The sequence below is a fragment of the Corvus kubaryi genome, unplaced genomic scaffold, assembly GCF_017639235.1.
Source record: "Corvus kubaryi isolate FWS band 111438036 unplaced genomic scaffold, C.kubaryi_AGA036_p1.0 37148, whole genome shotgun sequence".
In the NCBI taxonomy this organism is placed as follows: domain Eukaryota; kingdom Metazoa; phylum Chordata; class Aves; order Passeriformes; family Corvidae; genus Corvus; species Corvus kubaryi.
In genome coordinates this window covers 461,274-470,872 of record NW_024581038.1, presented here as the reverse complement: position 1 = coordinate 470,872, position 9,599 = coordinate 461,274, and the positions used below count along the sequence as shown (strand labels likewise).

The window sequence follows — 9,599 nt, the reverse complement described above, 5'->3', positions numbered from 1 at the left end:
GATTCTGTCCTTACGTCCCTAGCAGTTCAAAATGCTAATTCAGCATGCAAAAGAATTCTGATGGCACTCCCTCGCACTGCTTCCATAGTAGATATGATGGAGGCATGTGAGAAAGTTGGGATGCTGGCAGAAAATGCCATCTTAATGGCTGAAGCATTTGCTGCGGCTGTAAAGCCGCTTGTAAAACAAGGTCAGGGAGATAAGGGACCGCATTGTTTTAAATGTGGGAAACAAGGGCATGTAAAAGCACAGTGCTGAGCTTCTAAAACTGAAAAAGTTACCTTTTCTGGGGTTTGCAATCATTGTCAGAAAACTGGGCATCAGGCCTTTGAGGGCAGGTCAAATTTTAGAAAGGATGGTACCCCACTGGGAAACTGGAAGAAGAGCGCGGGGGCCCCAGTGCGATGACCAACACAGGGAGCCAGTAGAGGGCTGCTTGGATCGCCTCTTCGCCGCCACCTCAGGGAGTGACAGAGTGGACGTTTCCACAGCCCGGGAAGTAACATTGCTTGACTCACAAGTGCAGTGTGTCCCTACCAATGCAAAGGGACCATTAGGGAAAGGATTAAGTGCGCTTTTGCTGGGCCGGTCGTCAACCTCCCGTCAAGGAGTGTTTGTGCTGCCAGGGGTTATTGACGCAGACTATCAGGGCGGTCATATGCATCATGGTTTGGGCTCCAAATCCTCCAGTGCGAATACCAGAGGGAGAAGAAATTGGGCAATTGATACCATTCCAATCTTTGTACCTAAGGCAACAAATCAGCTGCGTGGCACAGGTGGCTTTAGATCCACTGGTAGTCCACACATTTATCTAGCAATGGATATAAAAAATTCAAAGCCACAATGCAAAGTTTTGCTAACATAGAAAGACGGGAGTGCTTGCAAATTGACAATGTTAGTTGATACAGGAGCAGATGTCACTATAATTGGAATTAACAACTGGATGAAAAAATGGCCCATAAGAAATGCAGAAAGAGTGACTGGGGGTGTGGGTGGACAGCAAAATACCTGGATAAGTGCTGATATTGTATCCTGTAGGCTTTCGGATGGTAGCCAGTGTACTGTGAGGCTGTATGTTATGCCTATCCCACAGAATTTATTGGGAAGGGATGTTTCAAGTCAGTTGGGTGCAACCCTGGTAACAAAATCACCTTTTTAGGGGTGGCCATTGAGGGTGGGCATCTTCCTCTATTAAAACTTAAATGGAAAGTGACTGAACCAATCTGGATAGATCAATGGCCATTAAGTTCAGAAAAACTGGCCCCCATAACAGAACTGGTGCAAGAACAAGTCCAGAAAGGAAACTTGGCACCATCCATAAGTCCACAGAACACACCTATTTTTACTATTCCTCAAAAGTGGCGTTTGTTACATATTTAAGGGAAGTAAATAAGGTAATGGAAGACATGGGAACACTTCAGCCAGGATTACCATTCCCCAATATGATTCCAAAACATTGGGAAATATTGATAATTGATTTAAAAGATTGTTTTTTCACTATTCCATTGCATCCAGAAGATTGAGGAAAATTTGCTTTTTCTGTTCCCTCTGTTAACAAGCAAGAACCCTACAAGAGATATAAATGGACTGTTTTGCCACAAGGTATGAAAAATTCCCCTACTATGTGCCAATTGTTTGTGGCCTGGGTGTTGACGCCATTCAGGCAACAGCATCCAGAATTGATTATTTATCATTATATGGATGATCTTTTGATTGCAGGAATGCAATTGGACAGAGAACAAATTATTACAGAATTAGAACAACAGTTAAAAATGAAGGGATTGCTTATTGCGCCAGAAAAAATACAACAGATGCCACCTTGGAAATATTTGGGTTCAATAATAGATCAAACCACAGTAAGACCACAGAAAATTAGTTAAACCCTACTATTAAAACCCTTAACAATGTTCAAAAAATAGTAGGTGACATTAATTGGGTTCAGACAATATGTGATATCACCAATTCAGATTTACTGCCTCTGTTAAATTTATTGTCAGGAGGAGCGAGTGTTAATACTCCTTGAAACTTAACTGAAGCAGCACAAAAGGCTCTTGAAAATATTGGGCAAAAAAGTTGTACAAGGCTATACATTCTGCTGGAATCCAGATCTGAATATTGCAGTAGCTATATTTAGCCAAAGAGCTCATGTGTTTGCAGTTATGTTTCAATAGGCCCAACAGCCAGATCCATTGTGTATATTAGAATGGATCTTTTTGCCAGCACAACCAAAGAAAACTATAATGAGACCTGTGGAATTATTAGCCCATATTATAATGAAAAGCCTAAACCGGGTAATAGAAATACCTGGATCTGAGCCTGCAGAAATCATTATGCCAACAACTCGAGTATATTTAAATTGGACGCTAAAACATAGCAGAGACTTGCAAATTACTACTTTGGAGTTTACAGGCAAACTCGGTGTTCATATGCCAGGACATAAAATGTTCACATTTGTAACAAATACTGAGATGATTTCAAAATCCCTTTGTTCTTCTAAGCCGGTTCAAGGAATAACAATTTTCACAGATGCCAGTGGCAGAACTGGGAAGGCTGCTTATGTTTGGAGAGAGAAAGGGCAGTGGAAACAGGAAGTTTTACATGAAACAAACAGCCACTCTGCTTAGTACTTAGAATTATTGGCAGTAGCAGTAGTACTTGAAAAATGGAATAATCAGCCAATTAATGTTGTATGTGATACACTTTATGTGGCAGGAGTAACTTGTCGCTTAGAACATGCCCTGTCAAAGGAATTGAATAACCATGACCTATATTTGCTTTTTCGCCGCTTGCTTTTTGCTTTATCAAAGGGACACTGTGTTTATTTTGTTCCTCATATTCGCAGTCATTCTAAGTGTCAGGGTAGCCCAGCCAAAGGCGATGCACCAGCAGATTACTCAGTTTCTCCTGCCTGGGCTGCTCCTGCTGGAAATAAGTTTTAATAAGCAGCACAGTTGCATCAATTTTTTTACCAATCAGCAAAGGTCCTGCACCAACAATTTCACGTTTCCTGGACTGATGCACGAGCTATTGTGGCATCTTGCAGTGATTGTCAACAACTTCATCAGCCATTGGGAACAGCAGTTAATCCTAGAGGACTTGGACCCTTGGAATTATGGCAAATAGATGTGACGCATTTTCCAGAGTTTGGCCAACTTCAGTTTATTCATGTGTCTGTTGACTGTTTCTCTTCTGCAGTCTGGGCCACTGTACAAATAGGAGAAACCACGAAACATGTTCTAAAACATTTATGCACAGCTATGCTGCCCTTGGGATTCCACATACCTTGAAAACTGATAAAGGCCTGGGTTATACCAGTCGTGATTTTGCCACCTTTTGTAATTTATGGAGTATTGTTCATATCACTGGGACTCCACATTCTCCCACAGGACAAGCTATCGTGGAACATACCCATCATGCCCTGAAGCAATTGCTTCACAAACAAAAAGGGGGAGAATTGTCCCTTTGCCTCAAGCCCACTTGGAAAAAGCTGTCTATGTAATGAATTATTGACGTATCCTAAGTGATACTCTTGTTCCTCCTGCGGTAAAACACGGGGCAGGACTAAAAGGAGACTTGAATGAAACTCCACGGGACAGCGGGAGAGTATGGGTAAAAAATGGGGCTACAGGGCAGTGGGAAGGACCAATGCAATTACTAACCTGGGGAAGGGGATATATGCATGTGTTTCCACAGACACAGGATCACGCTGGGTGCCTGTGAAGTGGGTGAAACCATGGCTGGGGAAAGACAGTGATCCCAACCTGTGTGCTGATACCGAAAATTGAAATCTCACTTCAGCTACAGCTCAAATGTCCTGATTCAGACTGTGGAAAGTGTAAACCGTGGGTATTGTGTGTATGCTTGTGACGCAAAGTGGTATTGCAGTAGTATTAATCTTGTTACGAAAAAATGTAAAGAAATACATTCTGCAGAGGAACGTAAAGTAGGAGTAGAACAAGTTTTGTGTTGGAACAAGATTCCTTTGCCAAAAGAGGCTGAAGATTGGTGGGTACCTGAGGATGACTGGTCACGGCTTTTAGCGCACTGGAAGGAGAGAATGCAGGAAAAATGGGGTCTAGTGGGAAAATTTCAGTGATCACATTTTTACTGTTAAGCCTTATTGTGGTGGTGCAGTGTTTTATTGTATTTCTGTATGTTCTCTGTACCACAATGGTTTGTCCTTATTTCCCCCACCCCTATTCCCAGTGGGTCTGCTCCAATTCCAAGCCGCTCCCCTGGTGCTCCTAATATGGTTTGTTCTGGCACCTTCCCTGCCAATCACCCAAACCCCCGCCCCCAGAGTTCTGGGCAGTTCTATGCCCATCACCGAAGCCCTCCCTAAATTGTCCTTATATGGTCCCTGTCAATCCCCTGAGACCCTGCCCCTTCTGATACCTCTCCCTTGGAAATCCCCTAAACCTCCACGCCCCATTGGGGCATGTGACCCCTCTCCCTCCACCCACCAAGACCATTGGACCAGGTGTAGGTACTCCCCTCCAACGCCCCCCCCTTCTAATCCTCCCATTGGTCCCTAGTTGGGCTGCTCCCCCTGTTCAACCCCCCTTTATAAGGTGGTGTAACCCCGCAACTGTTTGCTTGTTCATTGTGGATCCTCTTCAAATAAAGCTCGGATTGTACCCCATGGCAAGCCTCCCCGCGACTTTTTATCTTTCCCTTCCTCGAGGGCTGCTGACAGCCACAGCAACTGGAGCTCCAGCTCCTCTGGGCAGAGCTGGACTCCAGAGGAGCAACTTTAAAGCCTCGTGCCTTTGGTTGCTCCCCACTCATGCCACACACTGCCGGAGCTAGCTTGGGCTGTGGTCAAGCAGTCACTGCAACACCTTATGACAGCAGTCAAAGCACACAATATTCTGGAAGTAGTGCCACGACACAATGTGTGGGTTATCTTCGCTAATGTTACTAAGCAGGATTCATTCCGTACTTGCTTGATAGGCATACCTGACTTTAACCCTGAACGATTTAAGGGATATATAAATAGACCAATTCCTGCTACCTGTAATGCTACAATGCTTCATGCTACATTATCGGCTGGTTCACAAGCAGCAGGAGCCATAGCTAATTGTACTAAGGACTTGCTTTTGGCACTTAATGCAACTTCAGTAGAGCCCCAAGAGCTTACACTGTTAGGTTCAATGGGAAAGAATGGCAGTTATGTTGAATTTAGTAATGTTTGCGGTGTCCTGGCACATTTTCATAGAACCAGACAGCAAGACCAGGAAATAAATTATGGCTATTTCCAAAAAATCTCACCCAAAGCACCAGAATACCATCAATGTGTTCCATATCAAACTCGGAAAATAGGGCGCCAGCAGAATGAGTATTTGTTTTGCCCACACCGATTTGTGCATGAATTAAACAATCCATCTGCTGCTCTTTGGAACAATGATACAGCTAAACAGCTACCACCTGGCATATTTTTAATTTGTGGGGATCGGGCATGGCAAGGGATACCATCACAAGTGATAGGAGGACCATGTTGTTTGGGAAAACTTACTTTGTTCACACCTTCCAAGACAGACTTACTAAATCACACTGTATGGAACTTTACAAAGAACTTAGAAAGAATGGTCACGATGAAGTGTGTCTCAGTTAGGTCCTGAATGTAATGGAAAGATTCAGTTTTGGTCAACACCATCATGGGTTATTACTTCCTTCTTAACACCAGGTGTCGCTGCAGCCAGAGCCTTACGTAACCTAGAAAAGCTGGCTTGCTGGACAGCCAAACAATTAAAACATCACATCGAACATTATCACTGACATGTTAGTTGATGCAGTGTAAGGCATGCATTATTACAGAATAGGGCTGCTATTGACTTTTTGCTGCTAGCGCAGGGACATGGTTGTGAGGATTTTGAAGGAACGTGTTGTATGAATTTATCTGATCATTCTGTATCCATCCATAGAAGGCTTAAGGAAATACAGGAGAACATGAAAAAGATCACGACAGGACATGGACTAGACACATGGTTGGAAGGATTCGGGCTTACTGGGTGGTTGAAAGATATTGTCAAACTCATTCTTACTATAGGGAGTGTGTTTATTTGTTTATTGATTGTTTTGCCATGTTTAATCACTTGCATTTCTAGAATGGTGCAGAAATCAATACATAGCATATGGCTGGTTCAAGGAAAGAAAGGGGGAAATGTGGAAACCATGTTTTTACTAGAAAATGGACATATTGTGAACCAGCCATAAAACAGAAGAACCAAAGCACGTAAGACAGAAGAAGGACTTGAGCATGTACACAGGGAAAAACTTTTTTCCATGGGAAGGTTGTGAGAAAGGAACAAACAGCATTGGGGAGGATGTAAACGAGGAACAAGCTAAGGAAAAAAGGATAAGAAAATGCAAACTGAAGAACAGTTGTGACATAACGCGATGGACGATTGTTACTGATGGCTCTAAAGTAGGTGGATTCCAAAAGAACTGGAACTCTATTGGTCACAAGAAGAATTATGAGGAAAAAACTGTATCATACACCCAATAGAGCAATTACACCAATGCTCGGAAACAAAAGTCAACCTTACATTGTTCTTCCCCAGATATCTAAATACTGAACCTCTATAACTAACATACAACCTGGTTCTGCCCCCTGCTTGGGGCCAGCTCTGGGGGCGGCCGTGGGCAACGTGGGCCTGCTGATGGACGCTGCCTTCCTGTTCCCTCGGGGGGCCAAGAAGTTGCCCGCAGCAAACCTGCTCCTCCTCAGGCAGCTGCTGGCACTGCTGCGACTCATCGGCCAGCACGTGTCCAGCAGCAGAATGACCTGCAGCAGCCTGGCCGTCTGCCTGGGGCCAAAGCTGCTGAGCCCACCGCAGGAGGAGCAGCTGGAGCTCGAGGCCATGCTGGCCAAGAACAAGAAGGTAAGGCTGGCTTCAGCAGCCGGCTGCAGCCTTCCTAGCCAAAGGCAACTTGGCTGCCCAGAGGTGCCTGTGCCTGGCGGCCCCCTGTGTCCAGCCAAGGCTGCTGCGGGAGCTGTCTGCAAGAGCTGCCCCCAGCCAGCGCCTTCCTTCTGTGCAGAGGCGAGGCTCAGCCGTGATGGCAGGGGCTGCTTGGCACGCTCTTGGGCCTCTGGGCTGCGAGCAAGGCTTTCCTGTGTGCAGGTGAATGCTCTGGTGGCCTTTTTGATGGAGAACTTGGACGACATCTTTGCCAAGGCAGTGGCTGAACCGCAGGAGACCCCAGCGCCCACGGACACATCCACAGGTAGGAGCAGGAGCAGAGCCTTGTCCCAGCCTGGGACTCAGGGCCCCAGAAACCTCAGCATCAAGAGGCCAAGCAGTGTGGGGTCTTGCTTTCTTTGTTCTTGTCTTACAAGTTGTCACTTTGCTGCACGTGCTTTTGCTTTCTAGAGATGCACAGGGAAGAGCAAAGTGGCCCTGCAGGAAGAGAAGACGACAAGCCCCAGGCAGAAAGCGATCCGGATGCATCCCCCTCTGTGCCAGACACCTGGCAAGGAGATGGAGAAGAGGCCACAGTGCTGGAGGTCCAAAGAGCAGAGGTATGGCAGCTGTACAAAGCCTGGCACAACGCGTCCCAGAGAGGCGGGCAGTTTGTCATGGGGCCAAGGAGCTGCTGTGCCTCCTCCTGACAGCACAACTCTGCAACCTCTGGCCTTCCTCCCTTCCTTCCTTCCATCCTTCTGTCCTGTCTTGGGGTGACTTGATGTTGTATTCCCTATCTGGGCTGCACTATGCCCAGAAATTGGTATATATACCTTTCTATGCTTTTAAACTGAGCCTGAGTGGAGAGAGAAGAAAAAAACCCTCAAGGATGCAGACAGAGATAGCACACTCTCATTCTCAGCATTTTTTTTTTTTTTTTGGCTTCTGCGTTCTGCGGCTGGGAGATTGGGAGCAGAGAAAGGACCCTGCTTGCTTGTTCAGCCATTTTTCGTTTATTTTTTTTTTTCTCCAGAGAGTTGAACTTTGTTTTTCTGGGAATTTTGGGGTTTTTTCCTTTTTCTGCTGGACTGCTTCCATATCAGAACACATCGGGAGGACTTTCCACTGAGCACAGAGGGCCTGGCCCTGGGCCAAGTCCCAGCTCCAAGGAGGAGGGAGACCAAAGGGAGGACTGTAACATTTTCCCAGGTTTTTCTCCACAGCGAGAGATTTTATTATTTAGCATTATTATCCTTTCCCATGTGTTTGTTAAATAAATAGTTTTTATCTCTTTCACTTTCCTTTGAGGAAAAAGTTTCTTTTTTTCCTGAACCTGGTGGGGGAGGGGTGGTTTATAACCTGCCTTCTCTCAGAGGATGTATTTCTAAATTTGGCCAAACCGGCACACTTCCTCCCTTCCTCCCTCTCTTCCTCCCTCCCTTCCCTCTTCTTCCTTTCCTCCTTCCCTCCCTCCCTCCCTTCATCCCTTCCTTTCTTCCCTCCCTCCCTCCTGCCCCCCACACTGACACGTTAATGAAAACTCCACAGGTTGCTTGCCCAATGCCTTATGTACAAAATACTTGCAAATTAAAGAAGTGGCAGGGGGAGAGCTGTCACTTGAGAGGCCTTTTGCTCAGACCCCAGCTCATCCTAGCTCCCTCCAGTCTCTTTGGGGGCAGTTGCACTGTGCCAGAGGGGGCTGATGCAAAGCAGCGTCTTCTCTGTGGAGCTAAGGGGGCCATTTGGAAATCACTCCCTTCCTCCTCCAGGCTGTCCCTTGCCACCTCTCATCTGCAGAATTTCTGCTTCAGGCACCTCCAGCTTTGTCTCCAAACACCCACCAGAGCTCCCCAGAGTCGCTGGCCAAGGCCGAAGCCCTGACGAGCCTTTCTGCGTCAGGAAGGTAAAAGGAGCCCACATTGGTTCCAACAAGAAGGGGCTGCGCTCGTGCCTCCCACCTTTGCCTCTCTAATCCAACTTTGTGGCTAAAGGCTTGTAGGCTGCTAGCCCCAGGAAGAGAAAAAGAGAAGGAAAAGACAGCGAGCAGAGGCCTGGCCAGTAGACAGGGAATACCAGCCAGAAAGGAAAAGGAGGAGGACACACCAAAGAAGACTGGAGTAACTCAGGAAGCTCTGGCAGCCCAAGAAGCCCAGCTATGGATGTGCCAGGCTCTGCTGCCCACCTTCCTCTCCACACTGCCCTGAGTCAGCCCAAGGTGCTGGCAAGGGCTGGCAGGGGCTGCTGCTGGGCAGGGCTTGGCAAGAGCTCCATGGCAGCTGTGCAGGGGCTCTGCAGCCCTTGGCTTCCTCCATGCCCATGTGCTGAACCTCTGCAGGAGGACAGCTCTGGGCACGGCAGCCCAGGGAAAGCTGTGGTGGCCAGTTAGCCTGTGGTACAAAGGACAGAGTTCTGGGGTAAGACAGTCCCTAGTACCAGAGACCAGTTAGGGTGAGAAGAGAAGCCTCTCCCAAAATGCTTTGTTCTGTTACGGTAATCTACCCCAGTTCTGCTTCCCCGGTTGGCTGTTGGCTGCTCCACCCCCTTGCTACCTTACCTGTTCCATGCCATAGGAAGCTCTCCACTCCAGGTTCCCCCCATTGGCCTCTGCCCCTCACCGCTCCCCCAGAGTTTCACCATTAGTCTCCGTTCCCTAGTCCCACCTTTGTACCGCCCCCATGCCCACAGACCATTGGT

The 9,599-nt window shown here is 46.9% G+C and overlaps 1 protein-coding gene across 4 annotated transcripts; it reads left to right on the top strand.

Moving 5' to 3' along the window:
• Window positions 1-2,199: 2,199 nt before the first annotated feature.
• Window positions 2,200-9,054, top strand: LOC121661346 (T-cell activation Rho GTPase-activating protein-like). Of its 4 annotated transcripts, XM_042021463.1 has the most exons (5): window positions 2,244-6,884; window positions 7,125-7,227; window positions 7,374-7,522; window positions 8,717-8,808; window positions 8,897-9,054. In XM_042021463.1, exons 1-5 carry the CDS (start codon window positions 6,663-6,665, stop codon window positions 8,910-8,912), a joined length of 582 nt encoding a protein of 193 aa, XP_041877397.1. In that variant the 5' UTR covers window positions 2,244-6,662; the 3' UTR covers window positions 8,913-9,054. The 4 variants fall into 4 exon arrangements, with proteins under 4 accessions (XP_041877394.1, XP_041877395.1, XP_041877393.1 ...); XM_042021461.1 differs by having other exon boundaries at window positions 2,205-7,227; window positions 8,750-8,808; XM_042021459.1 differs by having other exon boundaries at window positions 2,212-7,227.
• The last annotated feature ends 545 nt before the right edge of the window (window positions 9,055-9,599 follow it).